The sequence below is a fragment of the Cervus elaphus genome, chromosome 20, assembly GCF_910594005.1.
Source record: "Cervus elaphus chromosome 20, mCerEla1.1, whole genome shotgun sequence".
Taxonomy (NCBI): domain Eukaryota; kingdom Metazoa; phylum Chordata; class Mammalia; order Artiodactyla; family Cervidae; genus Cervus; species Cervus elaphus.
Window position 1 is genome coordinate 80,819,307 of NC_057834.1, and position 20,771 is coordinate 80,840,077.

The 20,771-nt window shown below is 37.9% G+C and overlaps 2 protein-coding genes across 4 annotated transcripts in view; both read left to right on the forward strand.

Moving 5' to 3' along the window:
• DDAH1 (dimethylarginine dimethylaminohydrolase 1) overlaps window positions 1-20,771 on the forward strand; it is a 158,565-nt gene that overhangs the window by 49,179 nt on the left and 88,615 nt on the right. The window lies entirely within an intron of this gene.
• On the forward strand, window positions 17,080-18,457 carry LOC122677147 (signal peptidase complex subunit 2-like). Its single transcript, XM_043877003.1, has one exon. The coding sequence runs from the start codon at window positions 17,368-17,370 to the stop codon at window positions 17,737-17,739; it is 372 nt and encodes a 123-aa protein (XP_043732938.1). The 5' UTR covers window positions 17,080-17,367; the 3' UTR covers window positions 17,740-18,457.

Consider the following 20,771-nt stretch of genomic DNA (forward strand, 5'->3'; position numbering starts at 1 on the left):
GTTGAGTTCTTTTGTGTCCATCCTGATTTTATATGTACTTGTTCTACCAGTCACTGAGAAGAAGGGAGTTTAAATCTCCAATCATATTTGTTGATTTGTAAGCGTATTGCTGTTCATCCTGCTGACTATGCCTGTTGTATTGCTGATCCTGCTTATAGCGCTGATTATCTTATTGTTCACACTGTTCGCTGAACCCAGGGTAGACAAGGCGCAAGCTAAGAGGCTGGAAGAAGATGGGAGGAGCCGTAGGAACTGCAGACACATTTATTCCCTCCCGGAAGGAAATGGCAACCCATTCCAGTACTCTTGCCTGGAAAATTCCATGCACTGAGGAGCCTGGTAGGCTACAGTCCATGGGGTCGCAAAGAGTCGGACACGACTGAGCGACTTCACAGACACAGGCTGGAGCAGCAGCCATAATAGAGCCTCTCTCCTGGTTGATGCAGTAGCCATAGCAGTAGCCATAACATAACCGTAACATAACCTCATATAACATAATCATGAGGCCACTCCAATGTAGCCCCAGTGCAGCAGCAGCCAGGGCTTTCATGGTGAAGCTCACACAGGCGTACCTCACAAAGTAGCCAGTGACCAAGCAAGTACCGCCGGACGCGCATGTGCAGCGCTAGAAGTGATCTCAGCTGTTACATAACTATGCAAAGTCATTGTTTACAGAACATGGGGCAAGAGGGCAGCGAGAGCTTGGGGCAGGACCCTGAATGGCGCCATCTTGTTAATTTCCCCAAGGTCGCTTTCCCTTTATAATTTTTCTTCACGTATTTTACAGCTCTGTGGGTTGGTGCTTAACTATTTAGGATTGCTAGGTCTCCCGGGTGGATTGTCCCCTTTACCATTTTGTGATGTCTCTCGTGCTCTCTGGTAGCTATCATTGCTCTGAAGGCTATCTGACATTAACATAACTACTCCTGTTTTGTTTTGACTAAGGTTTCCATGCTACATTTTGTATCATCTATTTCCATTCTACCTATGTCGTTATGTTTGATATGAGTTTTTTGTTGGAATATAAAACTCTGTTAGATTTTTTAACCACTTCAATCTCTGAGTTTTAACTAATGTATTTAGATCACTTGTGGTTAATGTAATTATTGATATTTTAGCACTAAGTCCAAAATCACTGCAGATGGTGACTGCAGCCATGAAATTAAAAGACGCTTGCTCCTTGGGAGAAAAGCTATGACAAACCTAGACAGCATATTAAAAAGCAGAGACATTACTTTGCCAACAAAGATCCATATAGTCAAAGCTATGGTTTTTCCAGTAGTCATGTGTGGATGTGAGAGTTGAACCGTAAAGAAGGCTGAGCCCCAAAGAATTGATGCTTTTGAACTGTAGTGTTGGAGAAGACTCTTGAGAGTCCCTTGAACCACAAGGAGATCAAACCAGTCCATCCTAAAGGAAATCAGTCCTGAATATTCATTGGAAGGACTGATGGTGAAGCTGAAACTATAATACTTTGGCCACCTCATGCGAAGAGCTGACTCATTGGAAAAGACCTTGATGCTGGGAAAGATTGAAGGCAGAAGAAGGGGATGACAGAGAATGAGGTAGTTGGATGGCATCACTGACTCGATGGAAGAGTTTGAGCAAGTTCCGGGAGATGATGAAGGACAGGGAAGCCTCGTGTGTGGCAGTCCATGGGATCACAAAGAGTCGGACACAACTGAGCAACTGAACAGCAAAGAGCTAAGTCAACCATTTTTGTTTTCTGTATGTTCTATTTTTCATATCTCTGCTTTATTCTTCTAACCTTCCTGTGGATTATTTGAACAGTTTTTAGAATTTTAAGAGTATATGTCTTTGTACAACTTATTTAGTGATTGCTCTAGGTGTACTGCATATACATAACTTATCAATTTGAGACATTTTATCAGTTTGAGCGAAGTATCAAAACCTTACCTTCCTTTACTTCCCTTTACCCTCTTTCATTTCTAATTGTCTTGAATATTTCCTACACCTACATTTGGAATCACATCAGACAGTCTTATAATTCTTGCTTCAAATGTGAAGCATTATTTAGAAAACTCAAGAGGAAACTGGCATTGAATTATTTATATTTTTAACTGCCTGTTGCTCTTCTTTCCTAATGTTCTAAGCTTTCTTCTTTTATTTTTCCTGTCTGTTAAGAGAACTTTCTTTAGCCATATTTAAAGGTAAGCCTACCAGTGTCAAACTCTCATAGTTTTCATTAATCTGAGAATGTCTTGAATTTCCCTTCATTTATGAAGAATATTTTCATTGATATAGGATGGTGGATTGATGATTCTTTTTTTTGGAGGGGCAGTGTTATTTGAAAAATGTGCTACATCCTTCTAGCCTTCATCAGTTCAGTTCAGTCACTCAGTCATGTCCAACTCTTTGTGACCCCGTGGTCTAGCCTTCATAGTGTCTGGTGAAAATCCACTCTTCTTTGAATTGTTTTCCTTCCGTATACAAGTTGTTGTTTTCTTGCTGCTTCTGTGATTTTTGTTTGTTTTTGATTTTCAGAAGTTTGACCATCATGTGTCTTGGTATGGATTTCTTTGAATTTATTTTCAGAATTTGTTTGGCTTCTTGACTCTGTATGTTTACATCTTTTGCCAACTTGGGAAAGTTTCAGCCATTATTTCTTTGAGTATGTTATCAGCCTTACCCTCTTTCTCCTTTCTGGATTCTGATGACATGAATGTTAGAATTTTGTTGTAATCTCATAGGTTCATTTGGTTCCTCTTCATATCTCTATTTCCTTGCTACAAACTTCTCTTTTTCCATGTTTCCAGCATTTTGTAATTGCACATCAAAATATTTTTATGATGACTTTTAAAATTTTTGTCATATAACTCTAATATCTCTGTCAATTAGTATTGGTATCTGTTGATTCCTTTTTAAAATTCAAATTGTGGTTTTCCTTGTCCTTGGGATAATGTATGACTTTTCAATTGAAATCTGAACATTTTAAGTGTTACAGACTGTGGGTTTTATTTAAACCTTTTAACTAGCTTCCTCTGACACTGCTCTGGCAAGGGATAGAGGACAGCATTGCTTCAGTATATATATTTGGCCTCTTTTGTTCAGTATAACCTTGTAGAATTCTTTTACCCATTGTGTTTATCTATTATGTTGAATCTGTAGATCAATTTTTGGAGAAATGACATCTTAACAGTATTGAATTATACAAAAAAGACCACTATGTATTTCGTCTTCTTTACTGTCCCCCTGAAATGTTTTGTAAATTTGTAGTTTCCTTAACTAGTTGATCTTTTTGGTGCCATTATAAACGGTATTGTTTCTTAAAATTTATTTTCCAATTATTTATTGTTAGTATATAGATAAACAGTTTTTTAAATTGTGTATAGTGAGTGTATATCTGCAACCTTGCTAATTTTACTCATTAGTTCTATTAATATTTTGTGGATTTTATTGGGTTTTCTATGCACATGCTCAGGTCATCTGGAAAAAAAAAAAAAACCCATAGTTTTACTTCTTCTCTGAACAATATGTTTCTTCCTTCCTTCCTTTGTTTTTCTATTTGGACTTATTGCTCCAAAACCTTTAATGCAACATTGAAAGAGGTTATGAGAGAACATCCTAGCCTGTTTTTAATCTTTAATCTTTAGGGGAAAAGCATTTACTGTTTTGCCATTAAATGTGACATAAGTTGTAAGTTTTTAATAGATGCTTAGATTGAGAAAGTTTCTTTCTACTCCTAGTTTCCTGAAAGTTTTTCTGAATTTCATGAAGGGTATTACATATTTTCATATGACTTTTCTTCAGCTTTGAGATAATCATATGATTTGCTAGTCTGTTAAATGGTGAATTGACATAATTTTTTAAATGTAATAAATAATAGCTATTTAAATCAATGATCAAATTAAAGCATAAAGGTATTATTATTAAAAACTGTCACAAATTAAGGAGGCCCATTTTCACCTTTATTTAATATTGTTCTTCAATTTCTGGCCAATGCAATAAAATATGAAACATAAATAAGTGGCCTAGCACCATCACATTTGCTATGCTCACTTCCATCTAACCATGAACCAAAACACTCCTCCTTAATGCTTTGCACTGCATGTTCTGTTTGCCTTGAACACTCCTGTCTCAGACATATGCATGGCTCATTTCCTTGCTTTCATCAAGCCTTTCCTCGGAGAGGTCTATACAGACCACCTTATTTAAAATTGTGAAACCTTCTACTTCTTGCCTTCCTTGTCTCTCTTATTCTACTCTGCTTTTCCATTGGATTTATCACCTTTTCACATGCTATATTTATTATGTTTATTTGTTGTTTTTGTCCCCCACTAGAATGTAAGCTCCACCAAATTGGGAATTTTTGTGTGTATTATTCATATTTGTTTTCCTATTGTCTAGTATTATTCCTTGTGTAGGAGATGCTCGTTAGATATGCATTGAATGACTGAATAATTATTGGAAAGGAAGAGACTAAAATCATGATTATTTGCCTTCTTAAACTAATTAGAAATCCCAAGGCAATCAAACAGAGAACTATTAGAACTAATAGGCAAATCAGGAAGAAAGATCAATTGTTATTTCATATAATGTCAATAACCTATTAGTAAATATTTTAAAAATCTTATGCAAACCTAAAATGCCTGAGAAAAACTTTTATTAAAAAATCTCAGGACCCATATAAGGAAAAGTATAAAACTTTACTGTGATATAAAATAACAACAAGAAGTAAAATGATGTGTTTCTGAATAATTTCTAAATATCACAATATATTACAAGGTTTTTTAAATATAATATACCCAATCAAATGCCAGCAGGATTTTTTTGCTTTGACAAATGAGTGAAAGCTCATATAGATCCAAGAATGTGAGCAAAAGTAATCGAGAATACTTTTGAAGAAGTGGAGATTATATTTGGTTGGAGAATTTCCTTCATTATAAGGTGTTGAAACATAGCATTATACAACAATAATGCAGACGGTATTGTTGCAAAGAGTAGACATAAAAATTAATGAAACATAGCAAATGTGTTAGGAGGCATCACAAAGCAGTGGAGCTGGGCAATTGATTAATCATTTTTTTTTCCCCCCAAATATCTTTTTATTGCACAGTCAGAAAGAAGCCCCTGGGAAGACACAGAACTAAGTATACAATGAAGGTGTCAATGCCACTGTCTGAATTCATGCCCCCCTCTTCTCCCGTTGTGTCCACAAGTCTGTCTCTATGTCTCCACCTCCATTCCTGCTCTGCAAATAGGTTCAAATAGATGGCATGGGAAGCTGCTGCGTAGCACAGGAAGCTCAGCGTGGTGCTCTGTGATGACCTAGTGGGGTGGGATGCAGGGTGGGGAAGAAGCTCAAGAGGGAGGGGATATATGTATACACATGACTGGTTCACAACACTGTACAGCAGAAACTAACACAACATTAAAGCAGTTATGTGTCAGTGAGTGCATGTGTGGTCAGTCGCTTCAGTCGTGTCCCACTGTTTGCAACCCCGTGGACTGTAGCCCACCAGGCTTCTCTGTCCATGCGATTCTCCAGGCAAGAATTCTGGAGTGGGTTGCCATGCCCTCCTCCAGGGGATCTTCCTGACCCAGGGTTCAAACCCACCTCTCCTGCATCTCCTGCATTCCAGGCAGATTCTTTACCACTGAACCACCAGGGAAACCCCTATATTTCAGTAAAAAAATAGCAAAAAAAAAAATTAAAGTCTCATGTGACATATCAAAATAAATGATAGGTGGATCAAAATGTTAAGTATAAAAACTAAAAAGTAATGAACCATAAAGAAAACGAGAAACAAGTGATTTTTGTGAGTTTTTAGGATGGGGACAAGGGGAGTAGTGTAACTGTAAAACAGGGAAAGGAATAACAACGGGAAAAATAAATCACTTTCACTACTTTTTACACCTTAATATCATCCATTGATCTTTAATTAATAAAAAATACAGTATACAAAAATGCTGAATTGTTTTCTTTGAATCCTACATTTGAGCTAAATAAGTGAAGTAAATAATTATCTGAGGTTTATATGTGTTTTTTAATCAAGTATCAAAAGCATTGAATATATTACACATGGATTTTAAATGAAATAAATCAGAAATTACAAAATATTAATTTTTCCCTCAAATTTAAAGCTTTCCTAGCATTTCTCTTTATAATTAACATAGCTTGGGTTATAAATAATATATCTATGTTGCATTATATAGTTATTAGCTTGTTGACATTGTTTTTATGAAAGAATATGGATGATTTTAAAGATTTTATTATGAAAGAATGGTACAAATATGGAAGCTTTGAGTTTTTTTTCAATATGCTCATTTTTTTCCAGCTTAAGATTTTAGTATGAAGAAAGTGAATCCTAAAAGTTATCATCACAAGAAAATTTTTTATAACATTTGGTGATGAATGTTAATTAATTTATTGTGGTGATCATTTCACAATATATGAATATGAAATCATGTTGAAATCGTGAAACTAATATATTAATTATTTCTAAATAAAAAACAACTTGATACAAGTTTTATGTATATTGTTGAATATTTGTATGTGTATATTTCTTTGTTGTTACATATATTATTCAGTACTATTACTGAATTAACAATAATACCTGTGAAATTCCTTACAATTTTGTGTATTAACTAGCCTTCTTTAGAAAATTCTAATGATGTTCTTAGATTGCATGCTAGATTTTTTTTGCATTGTTACAGTTGTCATTGTTGTTTAGTGTTGAGGATGGAAATCTCTATACCTGTCAACCCAATACTTGATGCATTTTCCAGAAATCACTGAGGAGAGATAGATTTCATATGCAGAGGTGAATAGGAAAACCCTCTCCCTCCCCGCCAGGACAAGCTCAAACCCTACACTGCTGCCCTGCCACTCTCTTCTGAGTCTGCCAGCTTAGGTCCCTTGCCAGGTCCTTGATGTTTTACCTCCTAATTACAATTCTTCTTGGCATATCAGACTTTCTGCAAAAATTCTCATAACAGCATGCATGCTAAGTTGCTTTCAGTTCTGTCCGACTTTTGCAACCCTATAAATTGTAGCCTGCCAGGTTCCTCTGTCCAAGAGATTCTCCAGGCACATAAAGGACCTTAAAAACAAAAATACAAAAAAAAGATGAGTACTATGTATTTGTGTGTGTGTGTGTGTGTATATATATATGTATATATATATACAGCCTGGCCCTGATGGCGTAAAGAATCTGCCTGCAATGCGGGTGACCTGGGTTCGATCCCTGGGTTGGGAAGATACCCTGGAGGAGGGAATGTCCACACACTCCAGTATTCTGGCCTGGAGAATTCCATGGACAGAGGAGCTTGGCGAGCTACAGTCCATGAGATCACAAAGAGTCAGACACAACTGAGCGACTTTCACACAGCTTGGCTCCAAACAAGTTTTTCACATGGATTGGTATCATACAATATAGAATGTCATAGAGTGGATTCCATGGTTTGAAGTGATCTTCTCCCAACCTGTAAGTTTAAGCCAAATCTAAATGGAGAATTATAAGGTCTGGAGTGTTGTTTTGTTTTATTGGTTTTGGTTTTGGGGAGTCAGTCCAAGTCCTGATCAGTTCATGCCCCTAATTTGTTTTCACCACACTATGCCTTCAAGATGCTAAAATAACAGAGCAAAAAGGGAAAAATTCTGTTGGTTTTTTAGAAGCCTTAGTTACTAAACATTTGAATTAACTAAAGGAAGGTGGAATAGAAAAACCAAATAATCAAGTAAACTGAAATTCATTTATATTTCTTTCTGGAGTATGTCATGTGATATTTTCCTGGGAAGATTCACATTCTTAATTATGTTTGGTTTACAATAATATTAAAATAACCACATTTCCTGAGTACAATTCAATTGTGCCATTAAGGGATGTAGTATTCTTTCATCATTCCAGGCAGTGTGGAATCCACTGGGAATAAAAATTGGCTATGAATAATCCACAGAAATGACTACATTTAGAAGCATATATAACATCAGATTTTGCATTATCTCTGAGTTCTAATGTTGATTAGATGTCTCAGTTTCATAACTTTGGAGAGATATGGGGGAGTCTTCCTGTTAATTTAGCAAAGGTTTAGCTGAGAGCCGTCTTTATACCATGCACTGTGTTAGTCCATGTAGATTGAAGAATGGGAGATGAAGAGGCAATACCCTCAAAAAGTTTCCTGGGTGGTGATGCTCCATCTTGCCATTCCGAACCTTTGTTCGCCCATTCATGCTCCAGGACGACCAAACAGGGCAAGACCACTGCCCTCAAGGAGTTCACATTCTAGGAAAGGATGTAGGAGATGAACCTTAAAAAATGGAGAAAGAGTTCACACAGTCCTCTTAAAACTTTCTAACTGCAAAGTCACCACTCATTTCCTGAGGATCTTTCAGAATGCCATGTATTATTATATGCCTAGGGATGAGCAACATTTTTAACTATAAAGCTTATCATGTTTTCATTAATGTAGGTAGCACCCGCTGGGGATGTTAGCACAGGTTCAATGCCTGAGGTTAGGGGAAAGTATATCATCCTTTGAGGATCCTGCCTCTTGGATTGATTCCAAGAGCAACTTTGTGTGAGAAAAATGGAGAGGCACCTTGAGCCCACCCACCTCACCTAGCTGGACTCTTCACAATTTATGAGGCTGTAAGTAAGTGTATGTAAGGAAGGTTGCTTATGCCTCCAAGCATCAGCTTTGTCAGGCTGTAGGTGCTGCTCACCCAGTATCAGATCAAGAGGTGCCCAAGAGGATCAAATGTGCTACTGCACAGGGGGGGATATGTCTAAGTATTTTTAAACACTATCATAAAGTTTCACCTTTAAAAGAAAAATGAGAAGGAGGGAGAGAAAATGTTTCCTGGTTGATAGATGCACAAGGAGGATTCTAGCTTAAGGAACAGCGTTATGTAGTTCACTTCAGGCCCTGGAACTTGCATCTTCTTGCTATCTGACAGTGAAGGTAAGGCATTTCCCCAGGCCCTAGAGACCTATTCTAACCATTTGCATCAGGACTCAAAAGTCTCCTGTCCTCACAGCCCGTCCCAGGTTCTGTCTTCTTGTCTATAGCTTTGGACTTCCGCAGTAGCCCTCTTTGCCTGTTTCACTTACCTGTGTTGCTCTCTCTAGCCACATGGCCACAAATTCTTGGATTTTATCATACATACTCAATAGAAGAAGCCTTTACTAGAAAATTGTAGCCCAGCAGAGCTAAAATGCTTGACCATCCTGCATAAAGCACTGCTTTCTTTGCTATCCAGGCAGGCAGGATTAAACAGCAAGCTGCTGGATGCTGATGTTGTCCGGAGTTAACTTGTCTTGAGTCTACTGCAGGAAGTCAGTGGGGAACAGGCCATTCCCACTGCCTTCTCAGATATCTGTTCACTGATCTGGCAACAACCTTCCCCTTCTTGAGTAGCATTTGTCTCCAAGCAAACCTTGGCACACGCAATCATATCCTTCTCCCGAGCCCTGATTCTAAGAAGTCTGGAAAGGCAGATGGGTAACTGGAAGGATCTTGGGTGACACCACTTGGGTTCTGAGTATGGATAGACAATTTAGTGGCAGTTAACTGAGACCTGGCTAGTTAACACCTGACTGCCACAGCAATCTATTACTTTCTAAAACTAGTAAGACCATGATATGGACTGGTGCCACGAAAGTTAAGGGTTGGGCTCAGTAGCTTGGATTATTCTCTCCCTCATGTTCAGATCTCAGTATTTAGAGAGATATTTGACACCTGAAAGACCAGAGTCTTTCTACTCACTCCTTTGGCTAGGATATTTGGGAGGACAGTTTGTTAGGAAACACATTAATGTTTATGAGGTGGGAAGGATGTAAAAAGAAAGAAAATATACTCAAATATCATTAACTCCTGTTGTGACCTCGTCTAACTCTTCCTCTTTTTCTACTCTTCCAAGTGTCACATCCTTAAGAGAGAAAGAAGATATTTTCACTATGTTTATTTATTTGTTTTTCAAGAGCAGTTTACAACAGTCATTAAAGTGAGCACACCCACTTTAATGATCGTGTAAGAAGATAGATGACTATGCTGGCCTGTCCTCTGAGCTGGCCCTGCAAGGACTGGCAAGACACAAGCATTTTGCACATGCCATTTCTATATAGAGATCTCACAGCTGCGAAAGCCTTGCTTAAATCCAAGTTACCATACAAACCAGCTGGAATAAAACCCCAAATAAAAGTTCCAAAACTAGCTTGTTTCTTCTGAGCAGACTCCTTGATGGCTAGAAATCTGAAACTTCACATAAAAAGTTCCAGAAAACAAACAGATTTGCTGACATGCCATAATACAGGATGCTCCCTTCTCTAAACTTGTTCTTCATTGTCTCTTACATTGGAAGGAAAACCAAGAAACAAAAACAGAGCTACCAGAATGATGAAACCCTTACAGACTGTGGAATCGAGCAGGGTTTAAGTGCGAATCGGAGACCTGTGTTATATTTTATATGTCAGCACCAACACTGTCTTTGATTAAATTATGAAATGGAAAGTGGAGCTAATGCTAACTGGCTCTGGTCCTGAGGAAGTTACTTAACTTCTCTGAGCCTTACATGCTTCACCTGTAAAATAAACGCCTTGAATTAAGATCACCCACAAGATAATAAGGATATTTAGAAGTTTTAATTCAAGTGGGTGTGCAAAGAAAATGTAATGTTTCTTGACACCTGTGAGAGTTCAGATAATTTACTGAATGTCAGTAATAAATTAGTTGTTTGAGTAAGCTAGTAGCTGGTTACCCGACTTATAAAGCTTGCGTCTTGAGTCTCAAGCATTTTCAAGACTGCTTGAACAGTGGCTACACAATTGCTTATGCAGTAAATTAATATTTAATTCAGTAAACATGCCTTAAGGGACTTCTGAGTGCAAGGATTTACGCCAGATGCCACATAATGACGTTTTTAATCTTGAAGCACTTGGTTTAAAAGTCACTTTCATATGAATTATTTCATTTTTCTACCAACACTACATGGACTGGAGAGGGCAAATATCACCATTTTACAGATTAGGAAATTGAGGCTCAGTGATGTCACATAGAATGCTAAATTTAAATCTATTGTTTCTGGGTTCCAAGGAATGGGGAAAATAGGAAAGCTTTTTGTGAAAATTAAATGTTGGATACTGATGTGGCTAACATTTAATGAGTTCTCACTGTGTGCCTGACACTAAGTCTCATATGTAATTAATTTAATTCACATAACAATCCTATGAAGGAGGTACTAAAATTATTCCTACTAGTGTTTAATATATTGTAAGATCCACTAGGACAGGATTTTTGTCTCTTGTTCACTGCTATATCCCCAGCCTAGCAGGCTATAGTCCATGTGGTCACAAAGAATTGGACACGACTGAGCAACTGAGCACACACATACATATCCCAGCAGTTAAAATAGAGTCTAACACAATAAAAATTTTTTATTTTTTGAATGAATGAGAGTTTCTAAATGTTTTAAATGAATGAATCTCTGTATTTAAGATAGAAAAACTGAGGGACAGGATAATTAAGTAACTTCCCTTAAACAAGATCAGTCAGATAATTCAAGATGGATGCAGGATTTAAATTTAGATAGCCTAATCCAGAATTCTTTAAGACCACAAGCTATCCTTGTATTAAAACAGTCCACCAACCAAAGTATGCTTATGCTTTGAAAGGAAGTTTTAAACTACTTTGGAAAAACATAATAACTTTCCTTGTCCTTGGATTTAAGTTTTTGCACAGAAACATTTAATTGATATAGAATCCCAGACTTGATATTAATATATAAGCTTTATGTATTGAGATGATCAAGATTGAAAAACAGTTGTTTACCTGAGCATTCTGGTACTTCTACTTGAGAATGCATTCTCTAATCAAATGGTAATGTTTTATGTTTGTGTTGACCGAGGCACTCGTTACAAACTAGAAAAGTCCAGCTCTAATTTACTCATCACAGAAATACAACTGTCTGAGAGATGGAGTGAATATTTACAGAAACTTGATGTAGGGGGTGCAGTGGGGAGGGATGCAAATTCATGTCAGTCAAGATAAAATATTTAAGAAAAATTGGGTTACCAGAAGTGTGTTGGCTTGTGAAGATAAACCAGTGAAAATCTAGAAAGAAAAGTAAGATAAGAAAAGAAACAATGGCTTGCCTTTGAAAAGTAAAAATCTAAAACATACAGTCTTGAAGTGAGATTTTCGGTTTCAACATGAAAGAATTGCAGTGTGAACTATAAAGCCTGACTTCATCCAGCAGTTAATATGACATGACAGCTCACCTGGAAATGAACTGTAAAGCAATGTTTAATTTAAAAACAATATTGTATGATCTCAGTAAGTGAAATGTTAAAAGCTGCTTAGCAGAGCATAAGTAAATGTTTCAGTGAAAAGTACACTCTCTTCTGCAAGTAGCGTGTGATAATAGACTGGGTGACTGATAATTTTCATTATTGTGTATATAGCTAATGCAGTTCTTACCTATATGCTGTGTGTTTACACTTGCTTCTTTTACACTGATAAACTAAAAAGGAAAGCCAAAGGTGGATTCCTCTTTACTTTGCAGTTTTTTTCTATTATAAATCTAATTAATACATATTCACTAGAGAAAATTAGGAAAATAATTTAAAGAATTTAAATTTAGCATCTAAGAGTTTAAAATTTTCCTTTAAAGAGGTGATATATATATGCCTATGTTAAGCCCTTTAGGAACTCAAAATATTGGTGTTTTGTTATTTTATACCCATGTGAATTAAAGAGGAGGGAGATAATGGTACCTATTTTCACATTTGAGAAAGCAGAGATACTGGATAAGGAAAAGAAAAAAAAGACATGAATTTTTAAAAAGTCATACTCACTAGACTGTATCTGCATCTACAAAGGTCTTCTTTTTCCTGCTTAAATCTGTTCTTATATCATGTATTGACAGATATCCTCTTAGTTCATGTTTGTACAGAAAAACATAAGTATGTCAGGTCGTACCATCCACATTATACCCTAGTCTCTCTAGTCCCCCCATGTCTTTCCCATCTTGTCCCAGTGTAATTAATAACCTTCCAAAACAAATCCCCCCAAAACACCAAGCTCGATTGGTTTCATTGGTGAATTCTCTTCAACATTTAAGGAAGAAATGACACATTCTCCATAGGCTCTTCCAGGAAATAGAAGTACTTCCTAACTCATTCTCTGAGGCTAGTGTTACCCTAATACCAAAATCAGATGAAGACTTTACAAGAAAGGAAAACTACTTATGACCAATATCTCTTATTAATATAGATATAAACATTCTCAATAAAATATTAACAAACTGAATCCAACTGTGTATAAAAATAATTATATGCCATGACTGTATGGCACTTATGTCAGGTTTGCAAGGCTGATTCAGCATTTGAAAGTTGTTCAGTGTAATCTACCACATGTAAAGGCTAAAGAAGAAAATATTAATAATGAAGATAAACATTTGACAAAATCCAACACTCATGCATGATTAAAAAAAAACTCAACAAAAATTAGGAATAGAGGAGAACTTCCTCAATTTAATAAAGAACATCTACAAAAAAGTAAACAAAAAGCCCTCAGCTAACACATTCTTGATAGGAATAACCTGAATAGTTTCCCACTAAGATCAGGAACACTTGATAACAAAGACCTCCTCTCTAACCATTGCTCTCAACATTGTACTGAAAGTCCTAGATAGTGCAGTAAGACAAGAAAAGGAAATAAATATATAAAGATTCAGAAGAATAAAACGAAAGTGTCCTTTAGTTGCAGGTGACATAATTGTCTAAACACACACACACAAAAAATCCAAAAGAATTGACCAAGAAAAAAAACAAAAATCTTCTGGGAATTAGAAGAGCATAAAAAGTTCTCAGGACACAATGTTAATACACAAAAGTTAATTGCTTGCCTATATACCAATAACAAACAATTTGAAATTAAAAAAATATGTATCATTTACAACAGCACCAAAAAAGGAGAGAAAAAAAGGAAAGAAGGAAGTACACTGGAAGCAAATATAGGTTAATGGATCTGTACGTGGTACATCCATATAAAGGAACATTAATCATCAATAAGAAATGAGGAATAAAGCCATGGAAAGACATGGATGAATCTTTTTTTGTGGTTGGCATATAGTTGCTTTACATTGCTGTATTAAGACGTGGATAAATCTTAATGCATACTGGTAAGTGAAAGAAGCCAGACTAAAAAAGCTACATACTGTATTATTCCAATTATATGATGCTCTGGAAAAGGCAAAATCAGTGCTAGTGAAAAGATCAGTGATTGCCAGGGATTCAGGGGAAAAGGAGGAGAGTTAAATATGTAAAGCACGGGATTTTGTAGGGCAGTGAATCTATTCTGTTTGATAGTTATTTTGAATACGTGACACTATACATTTGTCAAAACCCATAGAACATTACAACACAAAGAGTGAACCTCAGTGTGCACGCATGCATGCCTGTGTGCTCAGCTGTGTCTAACTCTTTGGAACCCCATAGACTGTAGCCCACCAAGCTCCTCTGTTCATGGAATTTTCCAGGCAAGAATACTAGCGTGGATTGCCTTTTCCTACTCCAGGGGATCTTCCTGACCCAGGGGTTGAACCCACGTTTCTCGCATCTATCTCCTGCATTGGCAGGTGGATTCTTTACCACTGTGCCACCTGAGAATCCTAAACTTCAGTGTATTCAGACTTAAGAAAAGAAAAAAAAAAAACATTTGGGAGGTTGGGAAACCAGGATGGAAAGCAGAATATGATTTTTAAAACCAATTTATCCATATCATAAGGTATGAAACAACCTCACCAAAGGGGGTGGGGAAAGAGCTGCTGACCTAATACGTAACTTTGGGGCTCAGTGGAATCTCTAAGATTAAAAGCAAAAGAAAAGTATATAAGCACTGTACAACAGCTGACATTTTTTTCCTTTGGAGATACCAGGATTATTGCTGTACACATACGCTGGAATTGAATGATTAAGTAAATGGATGGCAGATGGTAGAAGCTAAGTTTCTCACTGTTGGAGCAGATTTCGCAGATAAGAAAAGCTAGAATGATCCCTACACTAACAGATTAGAGTTGGAGACACTGGTATGAATCCATGTTTAACTTAATATAAATACAGATGGTTACATATAGAAATGTTTGTAGATATGTGTGTATGGTTTGATATATGGAAATACAGTTCTTGCTCTGTCAACTGAGAGGGCCTACAGTAACAACACCCCAGCATCAATGATCCTTCCTAGCACCCAGATCTTGGTTTCTAATATCATCCTCCAATAAAAAGAACCAGAATTCCTTATATAAATAGCTGATTTTAGGACTAGATCAAGAAATTTACACATTTTGTGAACCTGGATCATCTTGTAGTGCCAGAAAGTTAGGAAATACTTAAAAACACACATATTGGACTTCCCTGGTGGTCCAGTGGTTAAGAATCTGCCGTCCAATGCAGGGGACACAGGGTTCAATCCCCAGTCAGAGAACTAAAGTCCCATGTGACACAACTAGAGATGCCCACACACTGCAGTGAAGACCCAGTGCAACAAAAATATAAAAATAAAAACACACATACAATGGTGGAGCATGGCAAAGGGATATAGGAGCCAATTTGAGCTAAAGATGGAACAACAAAGTGAATAAAGTATTATTGGATTATAATCCAAAGTATAAAATACAAATGAATGACTGAATAAATAAATACTCATGGGAGAAAAAGCAAATCTTCTATGCAGAAGAATTCCAAATAATGTATGTGGGTACTCTGCCCTCTAGGATATGGAGCATAACTCCCTACATCTGAAGTGTGGACTGCACATGGTGACTTCATCCCAAAGGTAGAAAAGGGGAGAAAAAAGTAACTTTACATGGGAGAAACTTGCTAAAAAACCTGCCAAAAACTGTCTCAGCCAGGTGATCAAGATCACCGTCAACAGTGATAAGTCATGTTGGCAGTATGTGCTCTTGATACAATGTGACGAAAAAGGTACTTTACCTCTGTGGTCTTCCTCCCCCAAAATTATCCTCCCCCAGTCTAATCATGAGGAAAATATTGGGCAAATTCAAACCAAAGGACATTCTATGAAATACCTGACCAGGAGTCCTCAAAACTCTCAAAGTCATCACAAACAAGGAAAATCTAAAAACTTGCTACAGCCAAGAGAAGGCTAGGATGATGTGATAACTAAATGCAGTGTAATATCCTGGACAGAAAAAGGACATTAGGCTAAAACTAAGGCAGTTTGAATAAAGTATGGACTTTAGTTGATAAAACTATATCGGTATTGGTTCCTTAACAAGGTACCAAAGTATTGGAGCAAAGGTACCATACCAATGTCCATTATACAGGAAACTGATTGTGGGGCTCTTTGGAGGCTGCCTGGGGACTGCAGCCATGAAATTAAAAGACTCTTACTCCTTGGAAGGAAAGTTATGACCAACCTAGACAGCATATTAAAAAGCAGAGACATTACTTTGCCAACAAAGGTCTGTCTGGTCAAGCCTATGGTTTTTCCAGTGGTCATGTTATGGATGTGAGAGTTGGACTGTGAAGAAAGCTGAGTCCCGAAAAATTGATGCTTTTGAACTATGGTGTTGGAGAAGACTCTTGAGAGTCCCTTGGACTGCAAGGAGATCCAACCAGTCCATCCTGAAGGAGATCAGTCCTGGGTGTTCATTGGAAGGACTGATGCTGAAGCTGAAACTCCAATACTTTGATCACCTCATGCGAAGAGTTGACTCATTTGAAAAGACCCTGATGCTGGGAGGGATTGGGGGCAGGAGGAGAAGGGGACGACAGAGGATGAGATGGCTGGATGGCATCACCGACTCGATGGGCATGAGTTTGAGTAAACTCCGGGGGTTTGTGATGGACAGGGAGGCCTGGCGTGCTGCGATTCATGGGGTCGCAAAGAGTCGGTCATGACTGAGCAACTGAACTGACCGACTGATGGAGGCTGCCTGGATTAGCTTCACAATTTTTCTGTAAACCTAAAATTGATCTAAAAACAAAGTTTATTTTTTAAAGAGATTACTCAGACTTTCTCACCACTGCTGTCCTAAGGGTCAGTATGTTGCACAACTCCAGAAAACAGCACTGGTATAAAACTCAGTGTGAGGGCGGGAGAGCCGGTGGTGGCGGAGGCAGTAGTGGGGCTGGCGGTGGCTCCGGCTGTGGGACAGGTAGTAGCCGTAGCGGTTTACTGGACAAGTGGAAGATTGACGATAAGCCTGTAAAAATTGACAAATGGGATGGATCAGCTGTGAAAAATTCTTTGGATGATTCTGCCAAAAAGGTACTTCTGGAAAAGTACAAGTATGTGGAGAATTTTGGTTTAATTGATGGTCGCCTCATCATCTGTACCATCTCCTGTTTCTTCGCCATCGTGGCTTTGATTTGGGATTATATGCATCCCTTCCCAGAGTCCAAACCTGTTCTGGCCTTGTGTGTTATATCCTATTTTGTGATGATGGGGATCCTGACCATTTATACTTCGTATAAGGAGAAGAGCATTTTTCTCGTGGCCCACAGGAAAGATCCTACAGGCATGGATCCTGATGATATCTGGCAACTGTCATCCAGTCTCAAGAGGTTCGATGATAATTACACTCTGAAACTGACCTTCATCAGTGGAAGAACGAAGCAGCAACGGGAAGCTGAGTTCACCAAGTCCATTGCTAAGTTTTTTGACCACAGCGGGACTCTGGTCATGGACGCATATGAGCCTGAGATATCTAGACTCCATGACAGTCTTGCCACAGAAAGAAAAATAAAATAGCTGCTTCTAAAAGCTGCCATCTTTTGGCTGGATCTTGCCGAATTAAGGGGTGAGGGAGAAAGAAACAGAGAACTTAATATGGATGAAGTAAGCAATGTTAAAAATGTCCCTGTTTTGTCTTGAAATTTTAGTGCATTCTGGATAAATAGAAACTTCTAGCTCAGATATGAGAAGTTGTAGCTCTGATATCTAGCTATAGCCTCTTTGGTCTGCTGATTGCATTGTTTTGATTTGCTTTTCTGGAAAAGCATTTTTGCTAAAAGCCGTACAGACTTCCTCCTTCATACCTAGCAGTACTTTATATAGTATAGCTTTGTGCCATGCAGCATTTGAAGACTCAGTTTTTAAAATTGTTAACCTGTTGCTGACCTTTTTATGTTAATTCCTGTTTCAACTGCTGTTTCCCTTAATTTCCCCTAATTCATACAGCTTCTTGTGTATGACAGTTTCCCTTCACACACCATTTTTGTGGGTGTGTATATATCTGACGTGGGGAGAATTGGGGGGAAAAACATAGCTTTTTAATTTGTTTAAGAGAGACTTTCTGCCTGTTATGTTTTGTGCTTTTAACCAATTAAAGAAGCCAATGGCATTTTTAGTTTTATGTTGTCTATATCTTCCACTAGTATATCCCTGTTGATTTGTTTGTGCCCTTTACTAACTGCCATTTTCTAAAATTTTTTTCAATAAAAGGAAAGAAGATCTGAAAAAAAAAAAACAAAAAAAACTCAGTGTGAATGATCTCCCCAGGAGTTGTGCAAGGCTGCAATACTTCTCCAGTGTAAGTGGCTTTTTCCTGAGAAAAATGATTTGCCACACATCAACTTATGTTTTCCTTGCGAAATTTGCCATCAGTTTATTACAGATTCTACTTGACTGGTTTTCTCAGGAAGGAAAAGTTGGACTGAATCAGTAACAAACGTTTTTTAGACCGACATATGAAAGACACTTTCTTGTTAAGCAGGCATCAACCCAACCACATATGAGTCGAGAGGGACGTGGAGCCAAGCTGGGGAGACGTGACTACTTCTCCTGTCCTGGCCGGTCCACACTCCACACTTGACCACCTTTGACCTTGGTCGTTGGGTAGGAACCACAGCCTGGCCCAAATGGCGGTCTTAGCATTTCAACCTCCTGAACTAGAAAACAGCCCAAATGGGCCAGGAAAGCCAGAGAAAGTGGGAACTGTGTTGAAAGTTTCAGTGACACATTTCTGAACATCAAGAAGAGTTTTTCCACCAGCTGAAGAAATTCTGTATTTCTTCAGCTTGCTCAAATGAGAATGTGAAAGGTGAAAACTTTCGTTGACCGCTCTGAAGCATATTTAACTGAAATATGTAAATGAAATATTAAATCTCCATGAAATGTGAGATCTTTTCTGGGATTTGGTCCATAAATTGTATTCCACCAGATTTGAGATCATAAAGTTTCTCCATTTCAGACCAAATTAGTGATCTCTTTCTGTTCCTATAAGTTATAACCCCCAGATGTGTCAAATTATGTTATGAAAACCATATAAAAGAAATTTTTTAGGAACTTCATAAATTTCTTATTTTACTGAGGTTTATTGGTCTTGTTTTAATGGTACAGAAGAGAAATTAACCTTTCATATTTGTACTTTTTTTTTCCACACTGAAGGGAGACTCTGAATTGTTAGGGCAACAGGGGAAAATGCTTAACTTGGGCCAATTTCTTGAACAGACTGTCGAGTTGCTGAGATAAGCCTCTTGCTGAATCAAATGTGTGTTTTTGTGTTTGGTCTTGGATCTTATCTGTCTGCAGCAGCAGCAAGTTTAATAACAAAGGAGGTACAAACAGATGAAGCTGCTGTTTCAGCCTCTTCTGCTAGTGTTTTCAAAGAGCTCAGTAGATTTGGTTATTATGCCCATCCTAATCAAACACTTTGAAAGCTTATCTTCTGCCACCATTTCCTACAGTCTTTCCGCAAAGCAGCCACTATTAGTAATTATTAGTAGAATGGTATGTGGTGTGTAAATATACTTAATAGGCAAATTTCTAAGACATTGTTTAAGACCATCTTTTAAAGAATCTAATGAATTTTTGGTTTTAGTTTTCAAATTGGAGTCTTTTGCAATTATTTTGCACACATTGCAGCTGACTTCCTAAATTTGTTCTTCAGTTCATGAGAGATAAGGCTTTTATAGTGCAAATAAGTTGAATCGATGCCATTTGGGGGTATAGATGATAGTCTGAGATGGTTTCACTCTTTTTGTGTTGAATAATTCTACAGGAATAACACGCTGATCATAGGGAGGTTATGTATGTGAAGGTTGGTAAAGGGGAATACTTTAAGGCTTTAAGATTTTCCTGGAATGAAATGGGTGGGATTCACAGTCTAAGTTTGTTTTTCTTAAGAAGACCCTGTTTGCTTAAATTCCCAGAAAATATGATCGGAGTCCTTGGTCAACCAAGTTGTGGGAGTGTATAGGAGCCCAGCGCTAAGAAGGGGACCTGCCGATGTTTGGAAGTTCTGGGGGAGGTGATGCTGGAAATGAGACTCCCAGGATGGTAGGGGTGGGGACCAAAATTCCTAGAATGCAAGCATATTGAGCCCACTTGCCTCTCTGTGAATGGGGCTCGACCCACAGGCTGGCTTCCCTCTCTTCCCTCTCGCTCACCCAGCAGAGGACTGACCCAGCCCCGCCAGGAGACAGCTGTCCTTGGCTGGAGCCAGCTCCTGGCTGCAGGCTCTCTGTGCTCCACACCACCGTCCAGCCCAACCAGCTTGGCTTTGAGGCCGCACAGATTTCAAGTGCCAAGAGTCCCTTCACGAAAATCGATTTTTTTTTCACCTGGCAATTCTATCACTTCGCAGTTGGTGGGTTTCATCCACAAAAATTGTCTTCTAGAAGATAAAATCCAGTAGGAGCACTACCCAGTAAAAGCTACACAGAGAACCGTGATTCAAAATCCCAGGCCAGTAGTCAGATTCACTCCAGATCTGACTGCACCATTCTAAACTCTTTCTTTTATAGAAACTAGAAATACTTGTTTTGGAAATAAATATAATT